General features: G+C 44.8%; 1 protein-coding gene across 1 annotated transcript in view; it reads right to left on the bottom strand.

Moving 5' to 3' along the window:
• Positions 1 to 213: 213 nt before the first annotated feature.
• The window catches only part of LOC115465566 (calpain-14-like), a 208611-nt gene continuing 188400 nt past the window's right edge, over positions 214 to 20424 (bottom strand). Inside the window, exons 19-22 of the mRNA XM_030196116.1 lie at positions 12631 to 12744; positions 6152 to 6207; positions 3717 to 3769; positions 214 to 441 (exon numbers count right to left, since the gene is read on the bottom strand). Coding sequence (XP_030051976.1) covers positions 3743 to 3769; positions 6152 to 6207; positions 12631 to 12744 — 197 coding nt within the window. The 3' untranslated portion in view covers positions 214 to 441; positions 3717 to 3742. The remainder of the gene's footprint in view (positions 442 to 3716; positions 3770 to 6151; positions 6208 to 12630; positions 12745 to 20424) is intronic.

The following is a 20424-nucleotide window of genomic DNA, read 5'->3' as shown; positions in this document are numbered from 1 at the left end:
TAAAAACAGATTGTCCCACAAGACTGCAAATGATGCTATTATTAATATTTGATGTTTACATTTTTTGTTACATTTGTACCCTGCGCTTTCCCACTCATGGCAGGCTCAATGTGGCTTACATGGGGCAATGGAGGGTTAAGTGACTTGCCCAGAGTCACAAAGAGCTCCCTGTGCCTGAGGTGGGAATTGAATTCAGTTCCTCAGTTCCCCAGGACCAAAGTCCACCACCCTAACCACTAGGCCACTCCATTGTCCTCACAGGATACAGTGCTGTACAATATACATGTTTATCAGTCCATACATGGAGATTGTGCATGAATCACAATGACTCAGCGATATGGCAAAAGATGATGCGTCACATTAGTTTCAGATTTCTGTATTGCTTGGAAATTGCGCTAAAAGTTGTCTTGTTTGAATCACATCAGAAAGAGAATAATCCAGCTAGGAGAGAAAGAGAGAGGAGCTTTGTACAAACCATTTGCATTATAAGTTTCTGGATGATATGTTCTGCTTTGTCTAGACATCTATAGCATTAAAACCAAATGATCAATTATTTAAGGTTTCACAGCCTAAATAAGTAAACCTACAGCCTACAGTACAAAGTCATAATGTGTTTTTCTTAGGGCTGCATATTTAGATCCTCATTTTCAAAGCAGATAGATGTTTTAAAATGCCTTAAAAAAAAGTCCATCTGCTAAAAATGTCCAAATCCTGATTTTGGGAAGTCAGAATTTGGATGTTTCACGCTGCAGTTTGTCCAAATAACAAGGGGGTGTGTTTTTGGAGGCACAAGGGAGGGCCCAAAAGTAGGATGTGCAATGTGGATTTTTGAATGGGATGAAAGGTGCATGTCTAAAAATAAGGACATTTTGTTTCAGTCACGAGCTGATCACTAGAAGGATTAAGGCATGACCCCTCCTTAATCCCTCAGGGTTGCTGTTCCCTTCCCTCGCCCCTAAAAATTTGAAAAGGAAAACCAGGCTCTGTGTCAGCTGCAGATATGGCTATTCAGTAGCATACCACGGGCGGGGCGGTGGGGGCGGTCCGCCCTGGGTGTAGGCAGCAAGTGGGGGGGGGGGGGGGGGGGGAGAGCAGTCACATGGTTGTCAGGTCTGCCAGTCCTCTGCCCCCTCTGATGTTACTTCCTGTTCAGGGGCAGGGGACCGGCAGAGCCAACAGCTGTACAACTGCTCTGTGCACCCCGTTGCTGGAGGAAGTGGTGGTGGGGGTGATATGCTTCGGGGAGGGGGGTGATGTGCCTCAGGGGGAGGAGGGGTTAACGTACCTCAGGGGAGGGGAACTCAGCTGCGACCTGCCCTGGGTAGCAAGCAAGCTAGACACGCCACTGTAGCCATTCTAAAAAAAGCAGCAAATAGATCAGAGGTGTAGGTTAATGGTTAGTGCAGTGGACAATAACCTAAAGGACCCAGGTTCATGTCCTACTTCATCTATTTTTTTTAAAAATAATTCTGAGCCTTCCAGAAACAGAATGTACCTACTGTTCCTAAATATATGACACCTGCAAGACTGAAAGCTATTGAAGTAGTGTGCATTCAGGTACAGTAGGCATTTTTCAGGTACTGGAGGGATCACAATTACAAAAACAAAACCCCAAAAGGAGCTTGAACCTATGTACCTTGGTTTATAGTCCACTGCATTAACCACTGGTCTACTCCTCTGCCCTGCAGGAATACCTCTGTGATCATATTTTTGAAAATGATGCCAGACAGACGTTCATGTCCCTGTTTCTTTTGTTGTTCGAAGGTTGAATGTTTCACGTTAGAAAATGACTATTCATTTTTGGCTTTTTCATTCTCACAGCCATAATTGAACAGGAAATCTAGAAGTTTTTCCTATTTGATTAAGGCTGTGGGATGGATGCTATGAGCAGAACTTATTTTTTTTTGGACTTAGAAAATGACCTGCCACTCGTGTTAACACACATAATGTGTTAACAATTTAACTCTAGTTGAAAAATGTTTCAATATGAATGCATTAAGCTCTCTGCTCCTTTTCCTGCATCTCTCTCTCTTTCCCTTTTCTCCCCCTCCTATAGTCTGGCATCTGATTCTTCCTCCTTCCAGCATATTCCTGCACTCCTGCAGCCTCCCCTTCCCCTTGTGGTCTGCATCTTTCTCTCTTTCTCCCAGCACATCTTATCTCTCCCCACACTCTGGCAGCCCGCCCTCCTCTGCGCAGTCCCTCTCAATGTCCTCCCTGCCCCTTGTGGCCCTCAGAACTTGCCTTGAATACTACAGTGAAAGCATGCAGCTTCTCACCCAGCCCAAAGGCTCTCTCTGTAGCATTGGAAACAGAAAGTTCTGTCAGAGGAGGCAGGATGGTACAGAGAGAGAGGCTTTGGGCAGGTGAGAATCGGCATGCTTTTACTGCAGCATTCAAGACAAGTTCTGAAGGCTGCAAAGGACAGAAAAAAGGAGAGAGAGAGGGGAGCATGCAAGGAGAGTGGACAGTCATAGTGTGCGGAGAGATAAGAAGAGGTGCCAGGAGAAAGAGGACAAGAAAGCGAGAGAGAGAGAGAGAGAGAGAGAGAGAGAGAGAGATGCTGGGAGGGGTGGGGGAGGGGTCTTAGAGGGACAGTTGCTGGAAATAGAGGATGGAAGAATCAAAGAAGGGAGATGATGCCCATAGAAAGAAGGGGAGGAAAGAGAGAAGGGGAAAATGCTGATAATGGACGGAGGAAAGAGAGGAGATGGTGCCTATAGAGGGGAGGGGAAGGAAAGGGAGATGGGAGGAGATGATGCCCATGGAGGGGAGAGGAAGAAAAGGGATGATGATTATAAAAATAAAATCACTAGATAACAAAGGTTAAAAAAACAACATTTGTTTAGTTTAGTAATTGAAATATGTCAGTTTTGAGAATTTACATCTGCTGTCTATATTTTGCACTGTACAGGAGCAAATGTATGTGTGTGTGTGTGTGGGTGGGGGGGGGTTAATTTATGCGATTAATTATATGATTAAAAATGTGATATGCAGCCCTACTTGTACTGTAAGCAAACAAACTATCCACAAGTGTTCACTGTGGTTTTCAAGTAGTTGATGAGGTTCTGTCTTTCTAGCTACCTTGAATCTCTTTAACCTGTTATCACTAATATGAATATCTGAATCTCAGTAACCTCCCCAAGCAAAGACCAACAGGCCCAGTGTACAAGGACAGGAGTGGAAGTATTAGAGCAGGACAATTCCATAAAAATGTAATCCAAAGTTTACGATCTGCAAGACTGCAGCTAGTGAGTCATGGATTGCAATCTGCAGACCATGACAACACAAATGTGTGCATGGTGGCAGGAGATATTTGCCTACTGCCTCATCCTAGGCCTTCACAGATTTCTTCCTCCTGGTAGGTAGACTTGGGGATTGGGGCACTCTTCCGAAGTCTACACACCTCTATGCATTTCTTGAAACTGTGAGCCATAGAGGAAAAAGCGTGCAGGAGGAGCAATATGGGGGCTGGCAAAGATGCAGTACCACTGTCACCACAGCAACCCCACCTCATTTCCCCCATGTACACTCTCCCCACTTCAGACCCTGCTCCTCCTTCTCCCCAGGACTTCTGTTCCCACCCAGGCCCACTCCTGGCTATTGCACTGGCTATTGACATTTCCTGCATTCTCCAGATCTTGCTCGAACTCTGCTTTGCCAGAAGTTGTGGTCTTCTGATGCCAGAGTGCTGAACAATTTCCAGTGGTTCTTACCAGCAGTCAAGTATGTCTTCCTCCTCTTAGCTTGACATAATGATCTGCAGCCACTGAAAAAAGGACAGTAAAGAACAGGGGTCAGAGTAGTTATAGCTTGTGTGTCATCTGAAGATTGCCCTATGACTTTTAATGGTGGTCTTTTTGGTTTTATGGATTTATAGAAGGTCTAAGAAAACTGCTAATTATCTGCCAGGCCAGGTGACTCTGTCCATGATCAAGCAGTGCCAGTTTACAGTTCAAAGATATTAAAGGATATTGTAAAGTAACTATGGATAATTAACTGCTCTTCCTGAAACTGTATGTAACTGTGAGGCTGCCACTTTAGAATATGGCAGCCATTTTGAGGAGGCAGTCGCTTCAGGCAGGAAAGAGTAGGCATTGCTCCTGCCTGTTTCCCACTAGACCACCAGGAATCAACTGGTAGGCCCACTGCAATCCTAGGGAGGGAGTCCTGATGTTCAGGAAGGTTGGGGGAAGGGGGATCCAGGGGAGGGGGTCATTTTCTTCCAGGGAGGGTGGGAGGGGGAAACAGCTGTTCTGGTCACCACATCTCAAAAAAGATATAAGGGAATTAGAAAAGGTACAGAGAAGGGTGACAAAAATTATAAAGGGGATGGGACAACTTCCCTATGTGGAAAGGCTAAAGCAGATAGGGCTCTTTAGCTTAGAGAAGAAGTGACCAGGGGAGATATGATAGAGGTCTATGAAATACTGAGTGGAGTGGAATGGGTAGACGTGAATGGCTTGTTTACTCTTTCCAAAAATATTAGGACTAGGAGGCACACAATGAAGCTACTAAGTAGTAAATTTAAAACAAACCAGAGAAAATATTTATTTACTCAATGTGTAATTAAACTCTGGAATTTGTTGCCAGAGAATGTGGTAAAAACAGTTAGCTTAGCAGGGTTCAAAAAAGATTTGGATAATTTCCTAAAAGAAAAGTTCATAAATCATTATTAGGATGGACTTGGTAAAATCCACTACTTATTTCTAGGATAAGCAGCATAAAATCTGTTTTATTGTTCTCAATCTGGCTAGGTATGTGTAACCTGGATTGGCCACTGTTGGAAACAGGATACTGGACTTGATGGACCTTTGGTCTACCCAGTATGGCAATGTTTATGTTTTTATGACCCGTAAGTTATGCAAATGCAGATATTCAGTGCTGGCATTCACCTAGTTACATGACCAAAGTTAGGAATGCTATTTATGCGGTCCTATGTGGTCATTTAGCTATGTGGGCATTGGCCCTGAATATTGTTGGCACCCATATAGCTGCCAGCTCTTCCCTGTCTCCGCCTCTGGAATGCCACTTCCTGGCCTACTTACAGGGTTTCAACATATCATCAACAACAACACCTTAATCCATTTTCTGGGTGGTCACTTCTAATATGAGAATTTGCATCACGTAGCTATAGTTTGGGTTCCTCTCCCCTAATAGCATCATTTTACACTTACTCCCATTAAATGTCATTTGCCCTTTGGATGCCCTGTCTCCCAGTCTCTTAAGGTCCTCTTGCAATTCTTTCACACTCTACTTATGGATTAACAACTTTGAATAATTTTGTGTCATCAGCAAATTTGATCACTTCACTCGTTATTACCGTTTCCAGGTCATTTATAAATTATGAAACGCAGCAGTCCCAGCACAGATCTTTGGGGAACCTCCTAATTAACTCTTCTCCACTGAAAATATTGACCATTTAACCCTACTCTCTGTTTTCTATCTTTTAACCAGTTATTAATCCACAATGGTGGAGATAAGCCACAATAGTGATCTGAATTTGTTACAGATTTTCTGGGTTTATATTCGGTTATTCCCTCTATATTGGTTTGTTATAACACTGCCTCCTATCTATGGGATCCAACTTTTCAAAATTATTGGGTGTGCTAAAAACCAGCAGAAGTTCTTTCTCACTGGTCACAGTCAGGGAATTTTATCAATATTAGGGATGCACCCACACAGCAGACTCCCATGACTTTTTAATGTACTCAGGAGTCATTCATGAGGTACTTTGAAAATCTAGATACACAATATCAACCGGCTCACCTTTATCTACATGCTTGTTCACCTTTTCAAAGAAATATAGCAGATTGGTGAGGTAAGATTTCCCTTGGTATAATCCATGCTTTCTACCATTTTGCCTGGTACCGATGTTGGGCTCACCGTTTATAATTTTCCGGGTCACCTCTGGAATCCTTTTTAAAAACTGGCATTACGTTGGCCAGCTTCTTACCTTCCTGTACAGATTCTTTGACAACCATGGTCCATTATTTATATATTTGAAAGGTGTACTTTTACGTATGTGCATGGGGGGAGGGGAGAGTTATATTAGTTTTCATTGAATTTGTTCATATTGATTTTAGATTGCTCTGACTTTATCCATTGATATCTATGCATAAACACAACAACAGGAAAAGTAATTTCTCACCTCTTCTTCACTTAAGTAAACTCCTTGTCCGTCCTTAGTTAAGTTGCGAAACACTTCTACACATGAAATAAAAATAGACAGCAAATAGTTGTCAAAATCAGATGTGTGTTTCAAGAAACTATTATGTGACAGTGCTAATGGAAGGCAAATGGAATTGTTTAAACTTGGGCAAGTACTCTCTCAGTGCTGTGCCTTGATCCAAGCCTACAGTTGTGGTACGCTATGGTAGAGAGCAGCTGAGTTGCATCAATAAATCTCCTTCTGAAGTTGCTTTAGCTTGGGTCCTGCTAGGCATCCTGTTCTGATAGACCTGGCCATGCTCTGCTACTCTCATAGCAGGAATTCTGTGCAAAAGGAAGGGGCAGGGTGCAATAGGGTCTGCCAGCACCAGAGGGTTAGCAGGACCCACACTAAAGTTACATCAGTAGAAGAGTTACTGCAGCACAGCAGCACTGAGGAGGTAAAGGGGCAACAGGAAAAGGGAAGATCTTGGCAGGAGTGTGCTCTTAATGTGAATCTGGCCATGGTGCTTTACCACCACAGAGTTGCAGCTGTCCCCACTGACTTTGAAGCTCTTATGAAAGATCCCAGTGGGGACTAGAGAGCTCAAGGAAATGTCAATTATAAATTCTTTCACCTCAAGGTCACCACCTCAAGTCAATGGGGTGTTAACAAAGCAGCCTATGTGAAATGAGTTCTTGGTCTCAGCCCAATTTCAAGGGCCACTGCAGAAGCATTCATATTGCATCTTTTGCCAAGCTCTTCTGCATACTTCGTCACTCATTTGAAACTAGAAAGGGGAGAGAAATCTTACCTTCAAGTCTGTCAATGAGGCTGTCTCTTCCTTTAATACAAATTTCTCTGCTCTGGACACTCTCACTTCTCTCATTCCATATTCTGTAAGGCGTACTAAAGCCCAGCCTTGGATGACCTCTAGAATCCACTGCCTACATTTCTGTGCCCCCTCTGCTGAGTGCCTTTGACTAAAATCCTGTGCCCATGCTGACTTCCTATATTTCAAATTCTTGCTGACCTCCTTCCAGTCTGCTCTTGCACTTGCCAAACGAGAGTACGACGTCCATTTGACAAAGATCTATGTAAGATATGTGCAAAAACGTGTAGCCGGATTATTGGCATTTGTGTGTGTATTCTGGTTATTTAGGGGTCCTTTTACTAAGTGACAGTAACACTACTGGTGCTTCTCAAGCACCAAATTGCAGTACCACGGGGTGTGTTCAGACGCCCTGCGGTAGTTCAGGCATCTGTGCCTGCTTCCCCAGTTCTAAAAAAATTCTTTGTATTTTTTAGTGCTGGAGGTGTTTTTGGGAGGTGAAGAGTGGGTGTGTCCAGCACTAATCGGTTAGCCCAGCTACATTGTCGCATGCCAACTGATTAGCACATTCCACCTAAAATATGGGTGTCGATAAGGGCTCACGCGCTAATGGCCATGCGCTAATTTGGAAATTAGCACCTGCTCATTAATAGAAATAATGGAAATGAAGCCATTTTACTGGCGCACTACAAGTGGCCTCAGCGCTAAGCAGAGTGCATGGCCCCTTTTAGCGCTGCTTAGTAAAAGGGAACCTTAGAGTGTATTTAGCATCTAAATGTTACTGCCCACCTTATAGATTTACCCTGAAAGAGCAATGAAATGGCTTTTGCACTAGGCAAATCTCTCCTAATTGCACCCTACTCCTCCATCGGTAACTCCAGACTCCGCTCCTTCTATCTCGCCGCACCTTATGCCTGGAATAGGCTTCCTGAGCCATTATGTCTAGCTCCATCCCTGGCTGCCTTCAAATCCGGGCTAAAGGCCTACCTGTTTGATGCTGCTTTCGACTCCTGAGTTGTAACTTTTATCTTATCCTTATGTGTCCTTCTGGCTGTCCTTCCTTTCTCCTTTTTGGTCCTGTCTGTTTTTCCTGATTTAGATTGTAAGCTCTTTTGAGCAGGGACTGTCTTCTTCATGTTCAATTGTAAAGCGCTGCGTACGACTGGTAGCGCTATAGAAGTGATTTATAGTAGTAGTAGTAGTAGTTAAAAAGGCATAGAGGTCACCTGAATGGAGAGGCTGGGAATGAATGAACCATTTCAATCTTTATCTGCCATAATCTATTATTATTACAATGTTCTACATGCACACAAATGTCACTGATGAATTACCCAGCTTTTCTCTTTTAAATCTGCCTCTGTAGACAGCAGACTTGCAGGCTAGTTGCACAGGGACAGAAATGTCACCCATCCCCACCCGCCCCCACTGGAATCTCCTCCATCCCCGCCTGTCCCCTCTGGAATCTCCTTCATCCCTGCCCATCCCCTGTGCTAAAATAACCCCACTTGTGGTAAAATAACAACAGTAGCCCATCTTGATAACGTCCCCTCTCAGTGCTTATAGGGATTTCAGGGCTATCAACCATATCCATTCATTTTTTTCGATGTTATAATTGCCATGGCACAAGGAAAGAATAGGTAGACTGGCCTGGCACTACACTTCTGCGGGAATCCCACAGGACCTGCGTTCATCCCTGCAGGAGTCCTGTGGACCTGGAGGGGATCCCTGCAGGAGTCTCATGGGAACCGCAGGATTCCCGCTAACCCCGTTTTCGTGCAGCTCTCTATTTTACATTTCATTTCTTCTCCACTCCTTTCTGTTACCATTTTACATTATTTTGCTTTCTCACTCGTTAAGGTACACATTTAAGCACTTATAACAATGCACACGGGTTAATGTCTGAAAAATTCCTTATAAAATGAACCTATCCCTGGGATTCTATATATCGTGCCTTAATTTCCATGTGGAAATTGAAGAGTATTCTATAACAATGCACGTAACTTAATTGTTTAACTAGCTAATCAGCACTGTTAATTGGATGTTAACAAGCAATTTTCAGCATTAATTGGCATTAAGATTTATGGACACACTTGCTAAGTTACAATTCTGTAACGTGGCACATGTAAATTCAAAGTCATATAGTTGAAAAGGGGGCATGGCCATGGGCATTTCTAAAATCGATGCATGTTGTTATAGAATACACCTGCTCTGTGCCTAACTTAGGCGTCGGGATTTACGTCAAGTAAAACATGGCGTAAATGGCCACGACTAAATTTGGTCATGTGGAGAGGCACTGCGTGGAAATTTAAGCCTATTCTATAAAATGTAGGCATATTTTAGAGAATATGCCTAGGTGGGTTTTTTCCGCTTGGAATTTTCAGGTGCCATATATAGAATCTGTCCCTAAATGCGTACATGCGTATTTTATATAAAATACCCACATGCACTGCAAGCCATACATCTGTTGAACCCAAATGATACCCCTAGTAATGCTTACATGCAGACTGCATAAAAGGAGGTGCTCATTTCCTACATGCCTACTTTTAATACGCGCATTTGGTTACACTTTTATAAAACTCATTTTTGCATGTACAACAGGCTTCCCTATAAGTAAAAAAAAAATTCAAAATTACCCCATAATTATTACATTTTGTTTAATTTCTAAATAACATCTTATGTAGTGGCAATGTTAATTTGTTGTCTTGCAGGTTTGTATTTTCGTTTATGTTGATTTCTATGGATTTCTTGCAGGCAGTAGTTGAAACATGGCCACACTGAATGTTTTAATTGGAATGATCATTCCTTTTTGGAAATGCAGACTGCAGCAGGCAAATTTAGGATTCAATATTCAGTGCTGGGCTAGATCCAGGTACTAGCGCTGAATTCTGGGTCTTCGCTGGACCCCAGAAGTTATCCAGGTACCACCAATATTCACCACTGGTACCTGTATAACCAGTGCATATTTTTCAGCAAAAAAAGGTGCTGGTACTCAAATGCAAGACCATCTTTTAGGGGTGGGGTGATCACTGAGGGACCTGCCCACAATAGCCAGGCCCCTTGTAACTTACCACAGAATCGGCAGAATTGGTGTTAAGAATCTGGGCTTTATCATTAATACATGGGGACCATGAGTCAATTTTAGCAGGCAATGAAAAAGGTGCTGGTACTTAGTACTCCCGAGCACCTCCTGAAAAAAGTCCTGTGTATAACTACTTGGGTGAGTCAGCTTTCTGTACAGCCCTATTTGCCTGCGTTTCTCCATTGTTGGCTAGGTTACACTGGCTTCCAGTTTTGAAAAGAGTTAAATTTAAGGCGTTGTCTTATATTTAGATGTCTCTACGGATTTTGTTCTGCTGATCTTGCGAACAGCTTTAAGCTACTAAAAAGCACAATGTCATCAAGATCATGCAATTGGTTAATATTGGCTTTTCCATCTGTTAAAGGAATTCATTTTAAGTCTTTGTTCTCCAGATCTTTTATTTTTTCTGCAGTTCATCTATGGAATGATTTATCTTCTGATTTGCGTTCTCTACCAAATTTATTTGCTTTTAGAAAGGTTTTAAAAACTACTACTACTTATCATTTCTATAGCGCTACAAGGCATACGCAGCGCTGTACACCATACACAAAGACAGTGCCTGCTCAAAGAGCTTATAATCTAGATAAGACAGTACACAGACAGAACAATTAAGGCCAAGGGTAAGGGAATAAAGCGGCGAGGATAAAGCACAGGGCAAGTGAGTTAGGAGTCAAAAGCAGTGGTAAAGAGGTGGGTTTTGAGTTTGGACTTGAAAATGGCCAAAGACGGGGCTAGACGTACAGGCTCGGGAAGTCTATTCCAGGTGTGAGGTGTAGCGAGATAAAAGGAATGGAGTCTTGAATTAGCAGTAGAGGAGAAAGGGACAGATAAGAGAGATTTCTCTACAGAACGGAGTACTCAAGGGGGTATGTAGGGGGAGACAAGAGTGGAGAGGTACTGGGGAGCGGCAGAGTGAATGAACTTATAGATCATTTCGGAGAAGTTTGAATTGAATATGGAAACGGTTAGGGAGCCAGTGAAGTGACTTAAGGAGAGGGCTAATGTGGGCATAGCGACTTTGGCAGAAAATGAGTCGCGCAGCAGAGTTTTGGATTGATTGAAGAGGAGAGAGATGGCTAAGAGGGACGCCGGTGAGAAGTAGGTTACAATAATCAAGACGAGAGGTGATAAGAGTGTGGATAAGGGTTCTGGTAGAGTGCTCAGAGATGAGGGGATGGATTTTACTGATGCTATAGAGAAAGAAATGGCAGGTTTTGGCAATCTGCTGAATGTGAGCAGAGAAGGAGAGAGAGGAGTCAAAGATGACCCCAAGGTTACGAGCTGATGAGACAGGGAGAATGAGAGTGCCATCCACCGAAATAGAGAAAGGGGGGAGAGGAGAGGTAGGTTTTGGGGGAAAGATGAGAAGCTTGGTTTTAGCCATGTTAAGTTTGAGATGTCATTGAGACATCCAGGCAGCGATGTCAGATAGGCAGGCTGAGATATTGGTCTGGATGCTGGTTGAGATTTAGGGGGTAAAGAGGAAGATTTGGGAGTCATCAGCATAGAGATGGTATTGAAAGCCATGGGATGATATCAGAGAGCCAAGGGAAGAAGTATAGATAGAGAACAGGAAAGGACCGAGAACAGAACCCTGAGGTACACCGATTGGTAGAGGGATAGAAGTGGAAGAGGATCCACCAGAGTGTACAGTAAAGGTGCAAAGTGAGAGGTAGGAGGAGAACCAGGAAAGAACAGAGCCCTGGAATCCAAATGAAGACAGCGTATCAAGGAGTAGGCTGTGATCAACAGTGTCAAAAGCGGCGGATAGATCGAGAAGGATGAGGATAGAATAAAGACCTTTGGATTTGGTCAGGAACAGGTCATTGGAAACTTTTGTATGTGCAGTTTCAGTTGAATGAAGAGGGTGAAAGCCAGATTGGAGTAGGTCAAGAACAGTATGAGATGAGAGAAAGTCAAGACAGCGGCGGTGAACGGCGCGTTCAAGTAACTTGGAAAGGAAGGGGAGGAGGGAGATGGGTCGATAGTTGGAAGGAAAGGTAGGCTCAAGTGAAGGCTTCTTCAGGAGCGGTGTGACCACAGCGTGTTTGAAGGCATCAAGAACGGTCACAGTGGAAAGAGAGAGATTGAGGATATAACAAATAAAAGGGGTGAGAGTAGGAGAGATGGTGTTAAGAAGGTGGGTAGGAATGGGATCAGAGGAACAGGTAGTTCGTTTTGAGGAGGAGAGAAAAACACATTTGTTTTCTAATTAATTAAGCTCCGGATAACTCACTGCCATATTAGCCAGGGACCCAGTCAGCTCTATTTAACCAGTTAGTGCTAAATACTGAACCCAATGTTTTCTAAACAATCTCTGATAATTTCATTTTTTGCATCTCCCATGGCTTCCACTAGTTCTGGTTTTTTGGTTTGTTTTCTGCATGGGAACTACCTTGAGACTATAAATGTTATCAGATGACAAACATAAATCCCAATGCTATTATATATAATTAAATAAATGTTACTGCATGTGGCTCCAAATAATACAGTTAGGAATTTTCTTGGGGGAGACCTCAGTGGTGACTCTTTACCAGAGCTGAGGCAGAACACCAGGAACAGACTTACTAGTAATCATTTCAAGTCGAATCATGCAGCAAACAAAATTGGGAAAGTTTATTCTTCTAAAGTCACCATGTCTCAGCATCATCAGGTTCAGTATCTCATGAGTGACTTGAAATCCTATGAGACAAACATTCAATTTGAAAATTGTCATAATATATTTGGTACTAATAAACATAATGCCAACACCACAATTCACCAGGATCCATAACAAAAAGTGCAAAGTTAGGAAGAGACCAGCCAGTCTGGTTTTCAAAATAATCAGAATGAATATGCATGAGATATAAGAACATTTGGGCCAATATTCAAAGCATTTTAACTGGCCAGAAACGGTTTCTGGCCAGTTAAACCACTTGTTCGGGGATAACTGTGCATTTTCAGGAGAACTTAACTGATTAGTGCTGCCCAAAATGGCCAGTTAGCGCTTAAAGCAAAACTGGCTATTTTGAGGGCATTCCGGGGGCTGAGTTGGCACTTGGCTGGTTAAGTGCTGACACTCAGAACTTAACCAGCCAAAGTCATGGCATAAACAGGACAGCACAAAAGTCAGTCCTATCTTTCTGTAGTGCCATGTAGTTGGTTATGTGCTGAAAATCGCACTTAACTGGTTATGGCCTTGGTCTTCACTCCCAGTCCTCGAGGGCTGCCAATGGGTCAGGTTTTCAGGATATCCCTAATGAATATGCATCACATACAAATTGAGAATCATCTTTTTATCTAGTTACAAACCTCTCTTACTAAATACTACAAGTAACTACTAAAAGTTTTATCAATTATTGTTTACTAGTAAAAAATGCCCATTTCTGACACAAATGAAATGGGCACTAGCAAGGTTTTCCTCGGAGTGTGTATGTTTGAGAGTGTGTGTGAGAGTGACTGTGTGAGAGAGAGTGAATGTGCAAGTTTGTGTGTGTGACAGAGAGAGTGAGACTGGCTACGAGTGTGTCTGTGAGAGAGAGAGAGTGTGTGTGTGAGAATGAGAGTGTGTGCGACTGTGTATCTGAGACACAGTGAGTGTGAGAGAGAGAAAGTGTGTTTCACACAGATACAGTGTGTGTGTGTGAGAGAGAGTGTGTGTGAGACAGAGAGAGTGTGAGATAGTATGTGTGCAATACAGAGACTCTCTGTGAGACCAAGAGAGTGTATGAAACCGAGAGAGTGTGTGAAAGGGACTGTGCGACATATAGAGAGTGAATGTGATACAGTGTGAGACATAGAGTGTCTGAGAGACGGTGTGTGAGAGTGAGAGAGAGAAATACACTGACTGTGAGAGAGAGAGAGAGTGTGTGTGTGAGACAGAGTGTGTGCGTGACAGAGATACCCCCCTCCCTCTGGTCTCAGGACCCCCTCCACCCCCCCTCTCTCTGGTCTCAGGACCCCCCTCCTCCTCATTCCCCCTCTCTGCTCTGGACCCCCTCCAACCCCCCCTCTGGTCTCAGGACCCCCTCCCCCTCCCACCCTCCGTCATCGACCGTCTACACTCTGCATTGAAATCGTAGCCAGCGGTGCAGGCAGCATAACGCCTCCCTTCGGGCTTCCTTCCCTTCCTGTGTCCTGCCCTCATCTGACGCAACTTCCGGACGCAAGGAGGGAAGGAGGGCCGAAGGGAGGTGTCTGCTGCCTGCAGAGCTGCTTTCACGGAGATGAGACTGCGATTTCAATGCAGGGGGCCCGGCCGGGTGGCGGATGGAGGGGGGTGCGGCGGCGACCTGGGGGGGGAGGGGGGAGCAGTGGCTGCGGCGACCTCAGGAGGGGGGGTGGAGGGGGGAATGGTGGTGACCCTGGGGGTGGTGGAGGGGCGACCTCAGGGGGGAGGTGGAGGGGGGAGTGGTGGCAACCTCAGGGGGGTGAAAGGGTGAGTGGCGGTGGCAGCGACCTTGGGGGCATGTGGCGGCGAGGGCGGCAGGGGCGGGGCCTTGTGCTGCTATCATGCGGTTGGTCAGTGCTGCTTATGACGTCAACTTGTGCTACGGAGCCTAGCAGAACAACTCCGAAGAAGTCACAAGCACAGGCAGCAAGACCAATACAACGTTGGAGGTGAGAATTATTATATAGGATTCTACAAACCTTTATTCATTACAATTTAAATGACAAATGTGCAATATATTTAAAAAAACAGCTCTCATCCCTTATTCTTCTTCACTCAATTCATTCATACCATACACTCTCAATCAAAACATGTTCCCATATACCATACCTTTCAATTTAAAAAACTTATCTAATTTCTAAATACAAATCTCCTAGTCTAGTGGTTAGTGCAGTGGACTTTGATCCTGGGGAACTGAGTTCAATTCCCACTGTAGCTCCTTATGACTCTGGGCAAGTCACTTAACCCTCCATTGCCCCTGATACAAAATAAGTACCTGAATATATGTAAACCGCTTTGAATGTAGTTGCAAAAACCTCTGAAAGGCAGTATATCAATTCCCTTTCCCTTCTCTTATTTCTGGTTTTCCTTCAATCCAAAAATTAGGATTATTGTTCATCATATTTATAACAATCTTTCTTCAAACACAGAGAAATCATTGTCCCAAAATCTAATATACATTCAAATAGTCCGTAACTTTTCCCTAAACCGGGACTCCGCCCACTATATAGGCTAAAACAAAATGTTCCAATGTTTATCGTGATGTTTCTTCTCAGTCGTTCTGCTATCGTATAAACAACTAGCGCCAAAATCTCAATGATGTCTTCTTCTATAATGAACTCTATCCTTTTCAATGTTTGATTTCTTTTACGAATTTGTCAGCAGAGGGGCTGTCTCCTGGGTTTTTCAGAGACGGGTTCTCTTTAAAAAAATTTGTTCTTGGTCTCTCCTGATTGGAGGGACTGGAGGCGTTTAGGGGTTTAAAATCCCCGACAACATTTTTTGGCATACGAATCCTGCCGTCAGAACGCGCAGGATCTTCTCAAGATAGGCTCCCTGCAGTGTTATACTTTATACTGTATTTCCTTGTGTCCTCTCTCTAAAAGTTGATGTTTTCATGTTTTCTGTAGGGCATGAATAGTAGCCAAGGGCACAGCTCCTGAGGAAGCACTGGAGAAACAGGGGCTCTCTGTTGAGTGTTCCCAATCGATTACGCTACTGCCCAGATAAGTGAAATCTCAATGTATTAGTAGTTAAGCTAAGTGAATATTGGTGTCTAATTGCACTCAGATCTTAGCCGGAGGTTTTCTGACTGATGACGATTCTGCACCATTTCCAATTACAACAGATTATGGTCTGTATTGGGTAGGCAGCAGTCTGCTATATCTGGGAACAGAATCAGGGCAAAAGCAGTGAATCGGAAGTCTTTCCTCCGTATGAAAGCAGAGAATTTGAAGTCTCTGTATCTTAAGAGAGATTAATCCTTGCAAACTTATTGATTGAAATTAGTTTCATTGGCAGGCACCATATGAATGATTAATAGTTTTTAAATATGATGAACAATCATCCTAATTTTTGGACTGAAGGAAAATCAGAAATAAGAGAAGGAGATTTGTATTTAGAAATTAGATAAGTTTAATGAATATGCATGAGAGAGAGAGTTGCATGGCTACTAATTCAATTGTATGTAAATCTCTCTCATGCATATTCATTATGGGTATCCTGAAAACCTGGCCTGTTGGCGGCCCTTGAAAACTGGGAGTGAAGACCAAGGGGCTATGATGTAGCCCAGACATGACCCGGCATTGAATTTCCGGACATAATGCCAGCAGCAAACAGCAAAATGCTGAGCACTGCCATCTGAATATCGACCCCATAAAAGTTGCCCTACTGGGTCAGACAAGTTCCATCTAACTCAGTATCCTGTGGACAATCCAGATCACAAGTACCTGGCAGAGTCCCAAAATGTAGCAAGTTCCCATGTTACTTAACCGTTCAGGACTAAAACTAAGATGTTTTGAGATAGACCTGTTTTTATAACAAATAAGGCACAAAAGGGTGCCCTAAATGACCAGATGCCCCCCCAGTGGTCACTGACCCTTTCTCATCCCCCACAAATGTGAATACAAATATGATTTAGCAACCTCTATGACAGCCTCAGATGTTAGAGCCAGGCCTATTAGAGCAGCATGCAGGTCCCTGGAGTAGTGTAGTGGTCAGTGCAGTATGTCCCGCCCTCGCGGAAATAGGAAGTTACCTCAGAGGAGGGCGGGACACAGTGAGGGAAGGCAGGCCCGACGATGACGAGTCGAGATCTACTTCTTTTACAAGCAGGGCAGACGTGAGGTGCTGCCTGCCATGCCGCTTTACAGATTTTTTTTTAAAGGCAGGGTGGTGGCAGGAGAAGAGGGCTGTCGTCTCGACGGAGATGGTAGGCGGGTTGGGTCGGGGGGCCCAGATGGGGGATGGGGATGGGGTGCCCAGATGCGAGAAGGGGATGGGGAGCCCAGATGGGAGAAGGGAATGGGGTGGGGACCCCAGATGGGAGAAGGGGATGGGGAGCCCAGATGGGAGAAGGAGATGGGGTGGGGAGCCCAGATGCGGGAAGGGGATGGGGAGCCCAGATGGGAGAAGGGGAGCCCAGATGGGAGAGGGGGATGGGGTGCCCAGATGGGGGTGGAGTGGGGATGGGAGAAGGGGTTCCCAGATGGGAGAAGGGGACTGGGGTGGGGTGGGGTTCTCAGATGGGAGAAGGGGGCTGGAACTGGGGTCTGAGAAGGGGCCATGGGTCTGGGGCTGGTGGGAAAATGGGGCATGCCTGGGTCAGGTGGGAGAATGGGTCTGGGGCTGAAAAGGGGGGCCCTAATGCAAGGCATATGGATGAAGGGGGCTGGAACTGGGGGCTGAAAAGGAGGGTAAGTGGAATAAGGGGGCTAGTACTGGAACTGGGGGCTGAAAAGGGACAGGGGCTGAAACTGTGGGGACCGGGGGCTGAAAAAGAGACAGGGAGAAGTGGCTGGGGCTGAAGCTCGGGACTGGTGAGAGAAAAGGGCTGGGGTTGAAACTGGGGGCTGAAAAGGGGACAGGGAGAAGTGGCCTGGAAAGGACAGATGAATTGGAGTCTAGAGCAAACAGTCAGATGAAACCTAGGCAGAGGAGAGACTGGGAAAGATCATAGCTCATGGTCCAGGGTTATGTAGGGAGTTTTTACAAGATTTTCTATATACGAGTAGCTTGATAAGTGATTAAAAATATATATATGGTAGAGAAAGAGAGAGGAAAAATATGTAAGCTGGAATAGAAGTGAGGAAGCTGAAGGACATAGCAGTATCAGATGTTTGTTAATAATATCCAGCGCTGTCTGAGCTTGTCTCTCCACAGTACATCATGATAAACTGAGATGCTTAGCACAGATGTTTGTTCTGATAGACTAAAACCCTTTCCAAGCCCCTAATTACGAATACAATCAACGCAGAACACTAAAAATGCAATAACACTGTGAATTGCAGTTCCAAATACCCATAACTCCTGTAGATGAAAGTTCCCTTTAACACTTGTTCAGCTTGGCTGATGTAGTGAAGATGCCTCTTTTTGACCAAAAGAGCATACAGAATTTCAGCAGTACAGTCACGACATGGATTTAGCATCATTCTTTTGATTTTGTCCTTCTTTTGAGGGACACAGGAGTTTTTTTTACTAAGCTGTGTTTAGCAGCTAGCACAGGTTTTACTGTGTGGTAGAGGTGACGTCTACTGTGTGTTAAAACCAGCAGTGCGGGAGCACACCCGCACTAGCTACTTAATATACGTGAGGCAGGCAACTGGGCAGATCATAGGTGTGGCCAGTGGTGACAAGTAGCATGCGGGTTGATACCAGGGACATAGCCAGCCCTCCAGTTTTGGGGATGCCCAGGGGTGGACTTGGGGGGGGGGGTAATGCATTCCTCCCTTCTCCTCTGTCCCTTCCACCCCCCCACATATGCTAAACATACCTTTGTTGTTGGGGATGCTGAGGCCCCACCAGCCACAGAAATGCAATTCCCGAGCTTGCATGCTTTTGTAATGTGCTCGGTGTGCGGCAGCAGCTGGGAAGGCAGGTGGAGTGTTGGGTGTTATTGGGAGAGGAATGGAAAACAAAAATGGGGATGTTGTGATGCCCTTGTATCGCTCCGTGCTGCGATCGCACCTCGGGTGTTGTGTTCGATTCTGGTTGCCGCATCTCAGGAGGATGTAGTGGAATTGGAGAGGGTGCAGAGAGGGGCGACGAGAATGATGGAGGGGTGGGATAACTTCCCTATGGGGGATGGCTGGGGCTCTTCGGCTTGGAGGGAGGCGGCTGAGGGGAGATATGGTGGAGGTCTGTAGGATAATGAGTGGAGTGGAACAGGTAGACGTGAATCTATTTACTTATCTACTTATTTATGACATTCATATTCCACATTAAACACGAGGTGACATTGCCAACTACAGGTCAGTTGCTTCCATCCCCTTATTGGTCAAGGTGATGGAAAGAATTGTAACAGCCCAGCTCTCTATCTTTCCAGTTTTCTTCTCTTGCACATGTCCCAGTCTAGCTTCAGGCTGTGCTATAGTACTGAGACTGTTTTAACCACTTTAGTTGCTGCCTTCAGGGAGGAAATTTGTTTAGGCAACAGGGTCCTGGTTATACACTGCGACATGTCAAGTGCCTTTGATGTGGTGGATCGTGATCTTTTGTTAAATTTACTAGACCAATGTGGGATTTGTTCTGATTTCATGGCTTCCTGAAGCCTAGGTCTTACAGAGTAAAAATGTTGGGCGCATTATCATTGCCTTGGTCTCCAAATTGTGGTGTGCCGCAAGGCTCAGCCCTATCTCCAATATTATTTAATGTGATGATGGTTCCACTAGGGGGAAACTTGAGTCAATGGGATTCCATCCTTTTATCTACATGGATGATGTCACTATTTACACCCCTTTTCGAGGTGACATCCAGGAAATTCTATCTAGGATTATAACTGGCCTTCATTTAATGGAATCCTGGGCCTCTGAATTCAGGCTAAAATTAAATCAGGAGAAGACTACATTTTTGGTAACAACTAACCTGTTTGACCATGATCCTTGCAGCAATTTTAGCACTGACTGCATTTCTTATCCTTTAGCATCCACTCTAAAACGTTTTAGGGGTTGTGACTGATGGGAAGTAAGAAAGCAGTAAAATTATGGAAGGGAACCTAGCAGCCCCGCCGACAACATTGAACATGCGTGAGAAGTCCCAGCATTGGCGGCTGGAGGCACGCTGCCAACTTCTGCATTAAAAGAAGCAGTGCAAGGAGGAGGGAAGTGGCTCAGGTACTGTATTTATTTGGCTGGTGGGGCTTCGGCACCCCAACAGCTATTTAAATGGATGCTGCAGTTCTGGAGGTGGTCCAAGCCCAAAGAGGGGGCCCAGTCCCCCAAGGCCCCCCTGTGGCTACACCACTGGTCAATACTGCCTACTGTTTGTCATGAGTATTGATAGTGTGGCTGCGCTTACTGCAGTCTTAAAAGAAGTCGGTAAATGCAACCATGCTACCAGCAATCTAATATCACAATCACAGCCAGCCCTTACCTGATAGGTTTTCCCTTCTGATTCTCCAATACTTACCTTCCTGGACCCAATTGTGCTCTCTGATCTGATCACCTTCTCTTGATGTCCCCTTCCGATCCCCTAACCCCCTGATCTGCTCCTCTAATCTTCCCAACCCCTTTAGCCAAGCCACTCTCAGAACGTAAAGCCTCTCCCAACCTTTCACCCCTCCTGAACCCCCTACCCATCACCAGGACTTAATCGGAGGTCAACTCTGGTAGTCCAGGGGCAAGGAGTGGGAGTGGTCCCCATTTGCTCCTGCCCTATCCAGTTCTAGCTTCAAAATGGTGTTGCTGACCCCCAGTGGTAGTCTTGCAGTACTACCA

This window comes from Microcaecilia unicolor, chromosome 3 (assembly GCF_901765095.1).
Source record: "Microcaecilia unicolor chromosome 3, aMicUni1.1, whole genome shotgun sequence".
In the NCBI taxonomy this organism is placed as follows: domain Eukaryota; kingdom Metazoa; phylum Chordata; class Amphibia; order Gymnophiona; family Siphonopidae; genus Microcaecilia; species Microcaecilia unicolor.
Note: the sequence above shows the minus strand (reverse complement) of the source record. Positions and strands in the feature narration are given on the sequence as shown.